Source organism: Exophiala aquamarina (genome assembly GCF_000709125.1).
Source record: "Exophiala aquamarina CBS 119918 chromosome Unknown aczIA-supercont1.2, whole genome shotgun sequence".
NCBI lineage: Eukaryota > Fungi > Ascomycota > Eurotiomycetes > Chaetothyriales > Herpotrichiellaceae > Exophiala > Exophiala aquamarina.
The window spans coordinates 2,513,347-2,529,978 of record NW_013550586.1 but is presented as its reverse complement, the minus strand read 5'-3'; the positions used below and the strand labels follow the sequence as shown (position 1 = coordinate 2,529,978).

The window sequence follows — 16,632 nt, the reverse complement described above, 5'->3', positions numbered from 1 at the left end:
TAACTGGTTCCCTGCGAATGGGTGCAACGCCTCAGATAAACCCATTTTTATGTGCCTGGCTGGGCTTGACCCTAACTATGATGCCAAATTCTCAACCATTAAATCAACCCTCGAGAATGGAATCAGCAACACTCCAGGCTTCCCCTGCAAGCTTGAGGTAGTCAATACCATGCCCTACGCACAAACCCAGGACCCAAAAATTCCATGTACAGGTATTCTTCGAGAATACAACGATCCGGCACAAGTTGGCGGTGATCCCTCAGGTGCTCCAAATTGGGCTTGGGAAATGCCAGCATTCATGACACAAGCGATTTTACTTGCTACACAAGTGGACTCACATGGCTCCATAGTCAATGCCTTCCGTGCAGCAATCGAGGTAGCCTTGTGCAGCAACCCCACCGGCACAAGCTGCGGCGATATGATGTAGTCAGTTGATGTGCGAGCAGATCAGGCGCACGAAGGCTGCCGTCGACGTTTCGTCATCTCTACGGGACATCTAGTTAAGGGCTTGACATAATATTGCTTGGAAGCTATACACGAAGAACTCCATAATCAAGAGCTGCTTTGCATAGTGACTAGTTACACTCCTGGTGCCCTATACATCTCATAATCGTGAGGCAGATATATTTAGTGACGGCTCTGGTCTGTGACAGCGAGAACGGTTGTTCATATATCTATCGAGAACGTCATGCTCTTCACCTATACTTCTGTCAAAATCTAGCCGTAGCCTTCCTGGGAGGAATTTTTCATTCACCTCCAAGTATTCATCGATTTCTATTGATGCACGCTGAGCGAAGAAAGTGTCATTACTGCTTCTAAGTAAATAAGGCTCTAGCAGGATCTGGTAGTTACTCGCCTTTCGACCTCGCCCAATTTCTTTCATGCAGCGAAACTGGAGACGACGTCACTAATTGCACCGCTTTCAGTGGGCTGAATATATTGCTCCTTGAACAGATTGCGTTAAGACATCCGATTTCATGCCAGTCGATCAACTGAAAGAGGCTGTCAGCCAGCTCGTCAATATCGTTTTGCTGATTGTTGACTGTATATATGTTCATGAAGGGGTGTGAATTGAGTTTGCGACTTTTACGGCATAATATGTAAGAACTCCTCCCATCCTGGGCAATATCTTTGATAAGAGAAGAGCACATTCAAAATAGCTCAAGGCGTGCTGTACACTCCAGATCCAGGACTTGGTTTTTGCTGTCACCTCAAATCCTAAGTTTACAGGAACCTTGAGGGCAAGGCAGGCATACAAGACTGCCCTTGTCTTGTACGAGTTGCGGCGAATTGGTTCCATCTCTTCAAGTTTCCGACCGATCTCGTCCACATCGTCGGTCCAGGCAAACATAGCTCGCAGTGGGTAAAGTCGGCTACAAGTCGGATTTATGCTATCCTCAGAATTGCGGTATAATTGAAGAGTATAGGTCTAGCTGGGTGGTTGGGGAAAAAAGAGGCCTTTGGTTTACTTTCCCATACGACTTGCCACCTTCTCAATGCTTGAATAAAACGCTGCCGGCACTGAGAGAATCCTACATCGCTGCTGGAGCATGACTGCCAGAAAACAAGATCTTTGAAGTAATGCAGATACCACGATATGGCACGTGAAAATTCAAATCTCAGGAGGAAGCTTCACTATGGGATTTTTAAGGGCACAGGAGCTGCGTCTGGTCGCCACGTTGCTTCATGAAGTAGGGGCTGATGACGAAGAAATGTTCGAAAGTATGTTTGCACAAAACGAGAAAGAGTGTTGTGGTGGGGAAGGCTGAATACCGATACCTCAGTTACACGTTCCTATATAAACCGTTGATACTCTCTCGAGACATCCAAACTTCTCAAGACATCATCTGAGAAAAACTGTCTGATAGGTTCCAAGCCAACGTAGCTTGCGGAGGCGATCCAGGACGAGATAATATCGACGATTTACCCACCTGTATATCTGGCATTGCAGAGTTAGTGTATTCTGTCAATTTTGTGAGAGGAAGTGGATTAGTGGTGGGAAAGAACAAGTCACGAATGCCATCTAGGTCGAGGTCGTCGAGTTTGCTGGATCCTGACTTGTCATCCGGCCGAACTAGATCCGACGACATGACATATTGTTTGCATGGGAGCATATGGATCGTAGGCGAAGGACTGCATCTGTCCTGAAGGCCATAGCGGAGACTTTTTCGTTCTGGAACCCAATATCTTGGCTCGGCAGCTAAGCGGTGACAAAGCCAGCTGTAGATGGAGAAGTGTCATCCTGATCTAGGCAAATGTTAGCACCCACAGAGCTGTGCCGTGATTTTGCATCACTGGCATGACCATACAGCCGACAGGTAACTGATGTCTAGAGCCGTCCAATGGCATCGATCCGTGCCCGGCTGGGAGGTTGAGCTTTAGTCTAGTTCTCTTTGCAATTCGCCTTGCTAGTGGTCCTTCTTCTCGTGGCGTCTCAGAAGATCTCTACGAGACTAGGTGTTATTGCATTGTCGGCAAGAGAACGGCTTCTCCTTGTGATGGGAAGGGGACATAGTCATTCCTAAGACGGTCCGAGGGACTCGTCAGACTATGTAGTATCCTATGTACGTACTAGACTAGCGCCTAAGCGCTCTCGGGTCCGCTTCAGATAGCGTTCGAATAGCTCTTAGAGCTAGTTTAGATACGTCGAAGCGATATAGTAGACTACAGTCTTTATAATTACTTAGTGATCTAAACCGCTAAGTAGTACTAACTAAGGTAGGTTCCTTAATAAGCGGGTAATTAGAGAGGTATAACGTAATAGAGATCGAAGGGAACTATTCTTATTCGGGTAACCCTAAATGTAGGTATAGGATTACTAATAAAGTTAACTATAAACTACTCTATCTAGGGGAATAAGTATATATTGTATAGAGGTCGAATCGGCATATATTCTCGCCTATCCTACAGGTTGGATAAGGGGTAGGGCTGCGTTACTAGGGGTTCCTTCTCTTCCAGGACCGTAGGAAAAGGACCAACCAACACCAAAACTAATACTATGGTCGCCTCGTATAGAATCAAACTCTTTACTCACCTGTGTCAGCAAAGGGACGGAAACGCTGTAATCTCTATAGTCTTAAGTCCGCCAAAGGACTATCCTTTCAAGACTTCTCGTACTAGACGTGTATAAAACTATTGTAGCCTCGTTCTCTAAGGTCACTACCACTAGGATTTAGACTGTACAGTTATACAGCTGAACTCGTAGAAGGAAAATGCCATCAATTCTACAAATTATACTCTCATGACTGCTGTTTGATACTCGGCGCACGCTCCTATGTGTGCGTCACTCCTTGTTCCCTTCGTGCTTGCTTGTTCTGTTGCTTGCCTTGTCTGCTTATCTCCTCACTTGCTTGTTCTTCCATGCCAAGGCCCCTTTTCTCTTCTCTCATAACTAAGCACCTCGAGCCCCAATACAATATATATAATACTAGCTCGTCCCCTATATTTCTATATATCTATACTTTATAGGAATATAAAGATATTGTGAGGGTTTCAATAGGAGCTTGTTCAACTACTATGGGACCTGTCTAACAAGGACGTTAAGCTAAAGGGAAGAGAGAAAGAAGTCCTGCCGCTGTCCACACGGAGATATAATCTCCTGAGGTGGGTCGCCCGGTATCCTAAGCAACTATTGGTGTCACGTGATATCGTCCGGCTGTACAACTGTACGGTCGAATCTAGGCATCGCTGGTTTGGTCTTAGCGTCGCTCGCCAAGATATCCATTAATATCACGTGACATCGTTCGGCTGTACAACTGTACGGTCGAATCTAGACGTCGCTGGTTCTTACCAAGACATCCTACGGGTTCAACCCGTGACAGATATAGTCTTAATATTTCCTTTCTAGGAAGTCCTAGTTACGTAACGTAGCCTCGTTCTCTATTGGCTAACCTTCCCCTTTAGATGTGAGCGCCTTGTCCCTTGGCGACCCTTTAAGTAACCTAGTTCATAATATAGTGCTTAATAAGTTCCGTATAATATACGATATTTATACTTCTTTATAATATTTCGCGCTCTGTCTTCGTCCAGGATGCGATAGTATAGCATTACATTAGACTGTGTCCCCGTGGGATGAATAGCTATAAAGTAGTTAGGGGCCGTAGTAGTGTTTGGAGACTCAACACACATAGTGGGGGATTGATTTGAGCTGACGATAGAATGCCAATCTTTAGAGATGTCGGGCTTCTTTCCTCTTGGGTAGTGAGTAAAGCCACGAGTTGACATATTGGTATATATTAGTAACTCAATGTTCGGCAACTAATATAGCTGCGGAGCTGGCGTAAATTGCATTGAGGTTGCAGAAATGAGACTCTGAATAGACTACGGAAGATCATGGCTGCGGGTCCTCGGTGAGATTTGCTGAGAGTTTGCATCAATCCTTCAGTCGAATCGAATATACCAACTATTTGGGAGTGGAGATCGATGCCAGAGACGGTGTCTTAGTTTCTCGAGGTTGGTGCAGAGAAGACTATTACAATGGCTTGCAAGAAGGCATCGGTTAACTCCAAATTGGGATTTCGCTAGTGGTGGCGGAAGTATTTCTCCGGCTTTGCCCTCCCCCTCCACCCTCAACAGAGTTCATTCGCCTGACGTCAAACTTGGCATTGTTTCGCTGTCGCTGAGAAGTTTAACAAATTTGGATGTCTGAGCGATATTCATATTCCAGTCTGATAGCGTACTGATACATTAATTCTCAAGGTGATGTGAACCGCTGCCACTGGCATTGTCAGCGTCTCCTAGTCAGCGGTCAATATCATCTGGTGGATTTACACAAGTAAAAGACCGCCGCATGCCCACGGCATGATACACGTTCCTGAAGATGAGCACTTCATACGACAAAGCAATTCAAATAATCTGCAGCCAAGCTCGGGAGAACTCCAACCGCTTTCAGGCGGCTGAAGAAACAGTTTCATTGGGAACTGCAGTTGGACGCATAACCAAAAATGCATATTATAGCCGCGACTTCACACCGAGGTGGGATACCTCTGCCATGGATGGCTACGCACTGAACTCGGATGCAACAAGCAATGCGTCCGAGGCAGCCCCGGTAATATTCAGACTGAAGGGGGATATTGCGGCAGGAGATTGTCCAGTGACCGTGGCAGGAGACTCGGAAGATGGCATACATCCGTGCGTGGGGATCGCGACTGGCGCACGTTTCCCCAGTGTCAGTTCAGGAAAGCCCTTCGACTGCTGTGTGCGACTCGAAGATACGAAAGTCGTTCAAGGTGCAAACTGCGGTCAAACTTACGTGCAGTTATTCAGGCCTGCGAAGCCGCACCAAAATAAGCGACTGGCAGCGGAAGATTTCCAGGTCGGCACGCTAGTCATCGGGCAACATGTGGTCGTCCGACCGCAGCATATCATGGCGCTGGCATCTGTAGGCTGTGAAGCTCTAACAGTGCTGCGAGCCCCGCAGATTGGCCTTTTCTCAACTGGTTCAGAGCTGGCCGACCTAGACTTGACCTGTTCAGAGGCCCAAAGAATCCCAGACGTTAATCGACCGTATATCAAGACCGTTCTGGAAAGTCTCGGATACCAAGTGGATTTTCTTGCACCGATCGAGGACGGGGCTGCTGTCGACGTTGCCCGTAAGGTGTCCCAATGCCTCCGACACAAATCATACGATATCGTCATTTTTACCGGCGCAGCATCAGCTGGCAAGCGCGACTTTGTTCGAAATACTCTGGAAGAGCTTGGTGCACACATACCCTTGCATAAAGTGGCGATGCGGCCGGGCCATCCTACGCTTTTTGCTACGCTCAGTCTATCAGGAGAAACACTTTCCAGCCTCACAGCAGGACTCGGGTCACGCTCGAATACCGCAGTCTTCGGTCTACCGGGCAACCCAATAGCTGCAGCTACCTGTGTCCAGTTTCTGGTAATTCCTTACCTGCAAACACTTTTGTGTCAGCCACTGCATGGGATTGCTTCTGCCATGATTGTGAATCCGGAACAAAACACGAAAGAGAACGACGCCCGTTCTGGTGAATCTAGCTGCGTTGCCCGTTTTCCGTCGGACATAGATATATTTCGCGCCGGAAAAATTACAAACAAATGGCAACCCAGGCTCAAAGTTGAGCTGATCCGAGATCATAGTCCTGGCAAGATCAGACCATTTCTTGATTCTGACTGTTGGATCCATATCCACAGAGAACAGACGGAATTACGCCGCGGCGACATAGTGGACATCGTCTTGATGCCTCAGTAGACTTAATTAACTACATATCCAAGTTATTACTTCGAACCTGTTTCTTCCTCAGGATTTCCATTGCTTGAAGACGGCATGAGCAATCTTAATGCCTCGCGCCATTCTTCGGTCGTATTCGCGTTGAACAACCATCTGTTTTGCGCCGGTAGAATCGTTTGGGCATTGACTTGCTCAGTAACGAAGCGCGGACCGTACTTGCCCTGCATCGCATTGCCTTGTAGTTGCTCTAGTGCCTCAGGGGACCATATTGCCAGTAGTGGCTCCACAAATCCCCTGCAATTCCGGTAGCAAGCAAGCGGCCCACGAAACTCCTCCAACAACTGACGCAAGGCGGACACCTCAAGCAGAGGAAAGTCACAGGCAACGACCAGCCAACTGGCCGCGGGGTCAGCACAATGTGCTGCAATCAACCCAGCAGCAGGGCCGATGTCTTCACCTCCACCATGGACGGCTGGTGAAAGGGTGTCTGAATCGAAGAGGAATTGAATTTCGATGGCTCCCTTGTCTGCCAATTTCGCGACTCTCTCACCTATTCTAACAATGTGACCCGTGCTAAGCAACTCGTTCAGAGTATCTCTGCTCTTGGTTGACATGTAAAACACATTCAGTTCGGGAAAGACCTCGTGCAACATCTGAAGCAAATGCACGAACATCACATTCCCACTCGGGAGGCGTAGAAGTTCCTTTCTTGTCCCCATCCGCGACGACTGACCTCCTGCCAGCAGGAGTGGACGAAAATGCATGCTGCCTTTGCAAGGACCACTTTTTCAGACGACCGTTAGATTTGTCTTAGATGACGAGAATCCATTCTGAGTAGGCATAACAATAGGTCATGCTATCATCTGACGTCAGAGTATCCGGTTTTGCAACATACCACGGAATTATCCGTGCTCAATATTCAGTACCTAACTTGCCATTGTGTACACCCACCGTAAGACGACCGCTAAAGCGTGTGCTCCATTGGCTTCAGTAAAGGACTTGTTCCTAATACGGCCTTTGCTGTGATGTGCTAGTCTCCTTTGCTTTCGATAAATTTACCTTACGTAGTCTAGACTCATTTTGTTGTTGAGCTGCCAATTTTTCTGTGCGTCGGCAGGAAGAAGAGATTTTAAGGGTGTCATTTGCGCCTGCAAATACAGTAGACGAACTGCAACGAAAACTAAAGGTGAACAAATTATCACTTTTCTATCCACTACACCGACGAGGTAAATGCTGCTTTCCGAGCCCTCCTTATGCGCCATCCTCTTTGCTCTCTTGCAATTCATTTCCTAATTTCATCCGCTTCTCAAACTTCTCCCTCAGTCCCACTGCATGCCGCGATGGTACCAACAGCGTCTGTGGTGCTCTACTCTTCATTTGGTGCTCCACCAGTGCTTTCATTCTATCGCACTGTTTAAGAACATGCTTGATCGCGTCCATGAACTGAGGGTCCCAAATCGCCTGGCTTGATGGCACTAGCGCAATAGCACGAGCCTCTATATGGGCTACAAAGAGAGCGAACCCTTGCAGGGCGACCAAGCAGTCGTACGCAGGCGAGCCTGAAAGTCCGCCAGTGATGGTGTCCGGAAATAGCATGTTCTTCAACGCCACCGATATTTCATGCCCAAATTTCAGATCGGTGGTATATTTGTCCGTAATCGGTTTCAGCTTGCGAAGGCAAGATTGTGTGATCCTGTGTACGATTCCCACTGCACTGCTCATCTCCGCATCCGCACCCTGCACTCGCGGGATGACATGGTCGCAGATATCGAGCAGGGTTTCGATAGACGAGAAGGTGTCTCCCAGCCAGTATTCTAGGAATCGCTCGCGGTGCTCCTCATCATGGACTTGACCGCTCTCGACCAAATGACGGGTTTTCCTCTCAATCCGCTGTGCCGTCTCGTCCATGGGAACTCTAGCGTGGATCTTGACTTCTCCGACATCGTTTTGCTGTGGCGGGATTTTGATTATGCGTACCGCGCCAGATTTGAACATGGGTTGCTTGGAAACCACGTCCCACTGTTCTATATAGAATTAGCAGAGTTTTCAAATGATAGCCTGGACTGGTAGCCATCTCTACCATCCTACCTCTCGTTAGCTCATTTGCTGCTCGGGCTCGGCCATCTTTACTATCAAAATAGCCGTAATGGAATGGAAGGAAAACCTGCTTCTCGACAATCTTGTCGACTCGCACCGGAACTTCAACCTTTCCACGCCTGGACTCAACGAGCACGACCTCGCCCTCGGTCACACCCAGCTCCTTCGCATCATGCTCCGATACTTGAATAAAAGGCTCGGGCTCTAGGTCCTGCAATTCTTTGGTCCTGCCAGTCTTCGTGCGCGTATGGAAATGGTGCGCGTCAGTCTCCCCGTCGAGAGATGATACGGGTAATCTTCATTGACAGGTTCCGTCTCGGGTACATAGTGGCATGCCTTCAGAATAGCTCGGCCTGCGGGGTTGAGATTCTTGTATTGACCCTTGTTCAATGGGACTCCAGTCTCCAGATCATGTGTAAAGCTCTGGCAGTAATCTATGTCTGTGAAGAATTTGCCATCGTCGAACAGTCTCTCTTTTCCGATGGGATACTCCTCATTGCACGGCCACTGAATGCCAGATACACCTCGCAATTTCTCGTAGGTTATACCAGAGTAATCGCAGGGCCTTCCTTTAGACACTCTCTTCCAAGCCTCGAAGGCTTCAGACGGGTCGGTCCAAGGTATCAAAGGCTTGCCGTCCCTGTCTCGGAAATCCATGCGTCTGGAGAGGTCGCAAAAGATATCAAAATCGGATTTAGCTTCACCAGGTGGGTTAACCGCTTTCAGGGATAAGTGGACCGTTCTATCAGCATTTGTGAAACAGCCGGTCTTCTCTCCCCATGCGGCAACCGGCAAAACAACGTCTGCAATCGCTGTTGTCTCGGTCGGGAAGATGTCTTGGACTACGACAAAGAGTTCCTCTTTTGTCAAGAGGTCCCGGACCATAGGCAGGTTCGGTAGGCTGACCATAGGATTCGTTCCACTAATCCACATCATCTCCATCGAGCCTTGCTTGATGAACTTGAGCATGTTTTCGATATGTGTTGGTTCACCCCAGTGAGGTAGAACTTTGTGGTCAATGTTCCATAGGCCAGCCAGTTCCATCATGTGTGCTTCGTTACTGAAGTTCCGGAAGCCGGGGTACTCGCCATCACAACCGGCTTCGCGGTTATTCTGCGCGGTCGGCTGGCCATTCATTTGAAGCACCCCGGCACCTGGCTTCCCTATATGGCCGAGAAGCAGGTTGATGTTGTTGACTTGGCATGCTGATGCTGTCGCTTGGTTTGATTGGTATACGCCTTGAAGGCATGTTGAAAGCAAGGCTTTAGATTTTCCGAGCATATCGGCGCAACGGATAACGTCCTCCGCAGGAACGCCCGCGATACTTGAGGTCATCTCTGGTGTATACTCCTCGACCACCTCCCTGAGCTCATCCACGCCAACTGTATGATTCGCGACGTAACCGTGGTCAACGTAGCCTTTCTTGAACAGCAAATGTTGGATGCCATTCAGAAGCGCCAAGTTCGTGCCAATATTGGGCGCGAGATGGAGATGTGCTTCTTTCGCCGAGTTTGTTTTCCGCGGATCAATCACAATCAGTGTAGGAGGTATGGGCCCTGCTAATCTGTCAAGAATCCTGCTCCATAAGACCGTCTGAGTCGCGCTCATATTATGCCCCACAAGCATAATGCAATCTGCATAGTCGATGTCGTTGTATGAGCCTGGTTGGCCATCAGATCCGAAACTTTCACGCATCGATGCGGCGGCAGTTGCCGTGCAAAGCCGAGTATTGCCATCCCTAGCAGATGGATTTAGACCTTTCAAGGGACATGGTGAACCGGCTTTCTTACATATGGAGAGTTTTCAATCCGGCTTTGCCCAGGAGGGCCAAAGCATAGTACTCCTCTAGGAAGAGCTGGCCAGTCGTGTAGAAGCCGATGCCATGGTTCGTCAATCGTCGTTGAATCGCATGCATGCGCTCGACAATCAGCTTCATTGCGCTTTCCCAAGTTGAGCGCTCCAACTTTCCACGACGACGAACCATTGGATATTTTAAGCGATCCGGATGTTGCAGGGACTTCCACCTGCTCTCATTTAGCTAAAGGCACGTCCTGTCCAGCCATGGCCAATACAGTCTTTTTCTAACTTACGCATATAGTCCTTTGGGCCCCAGCCGACCGTGATTAACTCTGTCACCCACCTGACCACGAACGGCGACCATTTTCCCATCCTTAACGCCAATGTCGAGGCCGCAGCCATTGCTGTAGAATGCATACGTTAGACCAGTCCCATGGGGAACCCCTTCGATACCGTACCTGCACATCACGCAAGCACTTTGCACCCAATGATCCGGGACATCTGTGCGGTATTCATCGCATCTGGAAGGCCAGTCATGCTCGTAGGGCATCCGCTCGCCCCAGATATCCTCTACTGCATTGCGAGTGGAATAACCGCCTGCCGCCATCGCGAACTGGACTGCTACGGGTCTACTTCCCACTGAGATAGTGCTAGAAACAGTCAAAATATGAGGAGCAATAGTCTTAGTATGTCGGCAATGTTACTGGAGAAGAGCAAACCACCAAAATTAGAGCCTGAAGGTTAAGCAACAAACCTGTTGAGCAACGCTGACGCCATATGCCGCAGGGCTAACACGCCAGGGGTGGAGAAGGCCCCACTGGATAAGCCATGCTGTGCTTATGGCACTACCAATGCTACTTCCTAACCCCGTTCAATCGCGCTCATCCCCCACTAGCCCTTGGCAGCCTAATCCGTAGTTGGCCTTTGCGGGAAATTGGCAAATGATTGGCACGTGACGCTATTACATCACCTACGAAAGCCCAGCCAAGTACTCGTACGGCATATCAAAGAACCTGGTATGACTCTGGTCAGACTGGCAACTGACCTGCTTCGGTTGTTAAGGAAGACACTCCCAACTGATGTGTCGTTCGCAGCACAGATGGTCGTCGATCACAAGTCGTCAATTGGATGTGAAATTCAAATATTACCCCTCAATTCGTGTACCAAGTTTCTTTTTAAGGCAAATCACGAACTGGGTAGAATTTCCGCTCAGGTTTTCCCTAGTGACGAAGACGACACGTCCTTGTCTGCTGCCGACGACCGTTATGAAACACAGAAAGACGACGGGTCAGATGTAACCAGTGATGTCAACAACAACAGTTAAAATACGGGGACAGACTGCAGTCGCACTTCAGAAAGACACAGCTCTAGTAGAGGACCCTGTCAGCCCCCGACAGTCAAAACTTACGCACTCGGCGCGGGGACGAAGTTGTAGTTATGATGTCATGGAAGGGTTTCTAGCTCTTCATTGCTAATCGGCTCTTAATTGCGAGTTATCTGGGGCATTTTTACTTGCTTCAACGGTGCGGATGACAGCGAAATTCGAGCACCTTCGACGGTAAGATTGTGCATTACATCCCAGCAGCAAGTGTGTACCCTCCATCGATTACCACGTTCTGCCCATTCAGATACTGGTTGGCTGCGCAGAATAATATGGTGCTGGCAATGTCTTCATCCTTTCCCGGTCTTCCTGCAGGAATCCTTCCCTCAAAAGTCTCCTTGCTCAGGTGGCTCTTCTGAGTATCGTCACTTCCCCCGGTCGTCAATTCGGATGGGAATACTCCCGGCGAAATACTGTTGACCCGGATCTTGAACCCGTTATCCGCGATTTCGCTTGAAAGGAGGCGGCTAAGGTGGATGGTTGCAGCCTTCGCTGTGCTGTACGCAAAATGGTGCTGAGCGCTTTTAATCATGCCTGAGGCTGATGCGATATTGATTACCGTCCCGGAGTAGCCTAGGTGGCGTTCAGTAGAGTGAGCGAGCAATGGCAGAAAGGCTGTCGTCATAAAATATAGTTGTGGAACTAGACTTTGATAAACAGATGTCCACTCTTCGAACGTCGCGTTTGGACTAAGGAACAAATTTTGCTTCATTTCCTCTGGCGTGGAGGCTTTGGTCTCAAAGGTATTAGACCCAATTCCGGCATTGTTGATGAGGATACAGAGACACTTTTCGCGAGAGCTGAAGTCCTGATAGAGTGCGTCGATCTGATCCTTCCGAGAGACGTCGTAGTTCAATGCTATAATCTCCCCGGGGATGGTTTTGCCGTAAGTCTCCACAACCTTGTCTAGTTTTTCCTGACTACGGCCAACGATGTATACTTTAGCCCCATGCATTGCTAGAGCCTGGGTGGCCATCAAACCGATGCCAGAACCGCCGCCTGGGAGCACGCAGATTAGAGATATCCTGAAGACTCAGCGCGCTATACTTACCTGTTACGAGTGCGACTCGCCCTTGAACGTCGAACAGATTCTTCGTATGCACATGGGAAGAGCGGTCGGTTCCTTCTTGGATTGCATCGCCCACCTTGCGTGAGAATCTTTGAGTTGTCGAAGTTACCTTTTCCATTATAAAACTAGGTATTTGGGAGAGTATTTGTCTAGGGATTTCCTGGGTTGCGTAGAAAACTTTTTACACTGACTAGAGTGAGAACTGATAAATAGTCTACCGGGACGAGAAACCGAGCAAGACGTAAAAATGATGAAATCCTAAGTCTTATTATCCATTTGTGGTCATATGTTTCAGTTCCAACGGCTCCGAGTAGCGGAAAGCCTGGGAACGCTCAGGGAAGACGGATATTAAACCCGAATCTAAACCAAATAATCCCCAGTGGCCACCCTTTTACCGTAATCATCATTTTTTTCCAACCAGCTCCTTCTCCCTGCACTCAACCTTGGGGGACTACCTAAGGCCTCTGAGGCCTTTATGGACAATTAGTTCGCCATCTTACTATGAGGGGAAATTTAATCGTGTTATCATAGACCGATAGTAGAAAGAAATTAGCTCGCGTGATGATAAAACATAGCTTATATTATCTTGTTACGTGCCAAAGCAAGGGGGAAAGCCCGGCACTTATACCGTATCCAACCATCTGTTACATGAGCTACACCCATTTCCCTGGAACAGAACCATTTCGGATGCCTCACACGCACAACAACCCATTTCGACTCTCTCGACCTTAACTACCTCGTTCTTCGAGTTTCTCAACGACTTACCGTGGCTTGTCCACTCCTTGAAATCAGTGGCTATCACGAATCCAACCGAGATCCAACCCAATCGGGATATACGCCATCCTCAGCTTCCGGTTCTCTCTATCAAACGGTACTGGACGCAATTAGCCTGCGGCGGCAAGTCTCGGTATGCTGGTGAGTGAGGACCGGGCAACTGAGCACACTTCCGTAATGGCATGAAAGATTGTCCACATACCGTGGTCTATCATACCGGATTGAAAACAGGCCACCTTTCGCGGGTGAATGGTACTTGAGTTGTGAGTATTGATCGATAGCGGCCGGTTCTTCACCGGCCGGAAGGTGAAATGGATTATTACCTCTCCTCAGTGTATTAAATAATATTAGCGATACGACTCGTATACGGGCCGTATACTGATTCAGTACGTGTGAGGCGATACGGAGTGAGTGCATATCACTGGTTCATAATACGGAGCCAGTACGTTTTGATAATTGAACACGGCCGTATACGGGTATGTGTTGAGCTGAAAATATACCGATTAAACTATATCGGGTAAGAGTGGTAGCCTCTCGAGAAATGAGTCAATGATTCTTATACCTATTGCTGGCTACAGCTGCCTATATAGAATAGTCATCTCCCTCCGAGTCACTCTGTTTCCTAATAGCATTTATTCTATATTTAGTCAGTCTTAAGGTAAAGCTGAAGGAAATAACTCGTTCAACTTCAAATCACCTGATGCAAGACCAATTAGAGTAGATGTATCTTAGCTCTCGCAGATTGCTAGATAATTTATCAACAACATGGCTTTACAGTCCTCTGACATTTTGTCACATGACAATGAGCTATTCGAGACTTCTGACTTGTCAGCACTTGATCGTATGCTATCCTCTGCCTCTGCCTCCACCTCTACCACAATTTTTCCCTGAATGCTCAATGTTGATTGCCAGATCTCGGATGGCTTGGGCGTGCCGGAAAGAGGATATCCGACTGTCTGCATAAGAGAATGCACTAAGAGATGTGAACGGCATTAGGAACGGCATCTATATGTTCGAACCACCTGGTGTCCGCTGGGAACTCTTGGAGAAACAGCCATAGCTGCCTCTAAGTGTCAGGAGGAGCTCAACAACGCGGTGATCATCTCATGTTGACAACGTGTCGAAGCCGCGAAAACCACCCTTTGCATCTCACGAAACACCCAACATTACAGCCCCAGTACGTGTGACCTATATACGCGAAGGACGCCGTGGCGACGCGTCTAGTTACTGACAATGTCGGTTATCGAGAACGAGCACTGACCTGGGGAACATCGAGGAGCACGCCCCTAGCACTTTAAGTACTTCTACTACGGTTACATCGGCACCTTATGCAGCGCATTGTAAATAAGTGACTATTGTAGGGAGTAGTTAACTATATAGGTAGCTCTGCGATAATGGTATAAATATATAGAATAAAGGACTAGTCGTAGGCCGTGGATTGAGTTCCGCCGGGCGCGTCCACGACACCATAACATACCGGCGTAGACGAGTAAATATTGTTACATAGAAGAAGAGAAGGGCCGGAAGGGCCTGAAGGGCCTGACAAGTACATAGATATAGGACAGTTGAAACTCTGAACTGAGAATAAGATAACCTATTACTGTTCTATTAAGGAGGTCTACAGCTAATTTATAATTGGAGATACTCCCTAATATCCTAGCATCACTCCTGACTGCCTACTAAGGCAGTCGCCCTAGTGGCCCTCCCGCCTGTAGGCAGGCTAGTCACGTAACGTAGCCTCGTTCTCTATCGGCTAACTTCCCTGATTCATTTCGTCAGGTGCAGGTCGCTTGCCCTTAGCGACCTTTCCAGTGACCTAGTTCGTGATATTACCGCGGATCTTAAAGCAGGGTTTCAGAGGTCTCGAGGCCTAGGAGGCTGGCAAACCGAGATCGGGGCTTGTCGCTGGTGGGTCCTCGGCGTGTACAACCGCTCCGGTCCAAGCACATGCCTGAATCCGGGGCTACGGGGCTACTCCAACCTCCTCGGGCCTCGCCAAGTCCATTGTCTTAAAGCTACCCTGATATCAAATTCCTCTCTCCCATCTCGCTGAAGCTCGGAGCCACTAACCATTGTTACAAGGTCTTTTGTGCAAACTCCATCGTTCCTGCACGAAAACTGGACCTCAACGATCGGGATTTGCAACACCCTGTTAGAGATCGGATGCTTCAGCTATTGCGTTTAAAATCATCTTCCGAAGCATTTGTGGAGTGGCCCACTGAGCCAGCTCCACGAATTTAGTTGTATGTAAACCCATGGCATTTAGCGAGACTGCTGCGTGTCCACTCTCGTTCCGGAAACCTAACAGAATGAACAAAGCCAAGCAAAGCTTAACGACTTCGAGGGCGACCTTGGGCTCGTGCGTGAAAAAGTTTCAGCTGTCGTTTCGATCCTCAACGTTGGGTGAGTGTATCATACCTCCGGTTCAATCGTCGCACTCTAACACCATTTAAATTTATGTACTCATGCAGCTGCCGAGCAACATCATTCTCACCAAAGTGCGACCCTCGCTCTATATTCCATTCTGGGTCTATATCTGCTCGTGTATATCGGCCGCAACAGCCGGAGTCCACCATTTCCTAGGACTTATCGCCGTCCGATTCCTTCTAGGTTAGTGCCATGATTCAAATGCCTACATTACTGCAGCACTTATTGACCTTTAACGGGGTTTGCTAAGGCTCCATTTTTCCCTGGCGCTTTTTTCATACTTTCCTGCTGGTACAAAAAGAAGGAGTTAGCGTTACGAACAGCCATCCTCTACTCCGGCCTCGCGCTTGCGACGGCTATTTCTGGTCTACTTGCGGCGGGTATCTTTGCCGGCATCGATGATGTGCATGGATTGGCTAGATGGAGATGGCTGTTCATAATCGAAGGAGTGGCCAGCTTTCTTGCGGGTGCTATCGCTTTTTTTTCTACTACCCAGCTTTCTATATCTACCACTGGCTCAGCCAGATGGCTATTCACCGAATAGGAGCGCCAATTCGCGAAGGACCGCATCACCAAGGACCAAGTGTCGAACCAAGAATCCAACCGTTCTATCCGGGACGGTCTTAAGCTTGCAGTCAAGGACTATCGAGTCTGGGCATTCGTAAGTCGTCCCTCTATTGACTTGCTGTCTACTTTCCTGACATCCACTAGGCTCTCATTTTTTGCAGCAACCATACCGCCTACGGCTTTAATAATTTTTTACGCTGCCATTGTCCGTGGTTTCAACCTCGGCTCCGGAACCGTCACACTATTATGCACTCTCCCCCAATAACTTGTCGGTGCTGCTGTATCCTTTGGCGTGACTTTTTCAAGCGACCCCAATCGCGAAAGGGGTTC

At 48.4% G+C, this 16,632-nt stretch overlaps 5 protein-coding genes across 5 annotated transcripts; 1 reads left to right on the top strand and 4 right to left on the bottom strand.

Moving 5' to 3' along the window:
• Positions 1 to 1,123: 1,123 nt before the first annotated feature.
• A1O9_02732 (uncharacterized protein) lies at positions 1,124 to 1,503 on the bottom strand (the record flags this gene model as incomplete). Its single annotated transcript, XM_013408303.1, has 1 exon — positions 1,124 to 1,503. A coding segment is annotated over exon 1 (228 nt), but the record flags the coding sequence as incomplete, so codon positions are not given.
• A 3,487-nt stretch (positions 1,504 to 4,990) lies between these two features.
• On the top strand, positions 4,991 to 6,211 carry A1O9_02731 (uncharacterized protein; the record flags this gene model as incomplete). The annotated part of the gene is made up of 1 exon (XM_013408302.1): positions 4,991 to 6,211. One exon carries the CDS (start codon positions 4,991 to 4,993, stop codon positions 6,209 to 6,211), a length of 1,221 nt encoding a protein of 406 aa, XP_013263756.1.
• Positions 6,212 to 6,237: 26 nt separating this feature from the next.
• Positions 6,238 to 6,954, bottom strand: A1O9_02730 (uncharacterized protein; the record flags this gene model as incomplete). The annotated part of the gene is made up of 1 exon (XM_013408301.1): positions 6,238 to 6,954. One exon carries the CDS (start codon positions 6,952 to 6,954, stop codon positions 6,238 to 6,240), a length of 717 nt encoding a protein of 238 aa, XP_013263755.1.
• A 487-nt stretch (positions 6,955 to 7,441) lies between these two features.
• On the bottom strand, positions 7,442 to 10,691 carry A1O9_02729 (nitrate reductase-like protein; the record flags this gene model as incomplete). Its single annotated transcript, XM_013408300.1, has 5 exons — positions 7,442 to 8,214; positions 8,279 to 8,522; positions 8,594 to 10,025; positions 10,078 to 10,311; positions 10,378 to 10,691. 5 exons carry the CDS (start codon positions 10,689 to 10,691, stop codon positions 7,442 to 7,444), a joined length of 2,997 nt encoding a protein of 998 aa, XP_013263754.1.
• Positions 10,692 to 11,655: 964 nt separating this feature from the next.
• Positions 11,656 to 12,652, bottom strand: A1O9_02728 (gluconate 5-dehydrogenase; the record flags this gene model as incomplete). The annotated part of the gene is made up of 2 exons (XM_013408299.1): positions 11,656 to 12,464; positions 12,517 to 12,652. 2 exons carry the CDS (start codon positions 12,650 to 12,652, stop codon positions 11,656 to 11,658), a joined length of 945 nt encoding a protein of 314 aa, XP_013263753.1.
• Between the last annotated feature and the right edge of the window lie 3,980 nt (positions 12,653 to 16,632).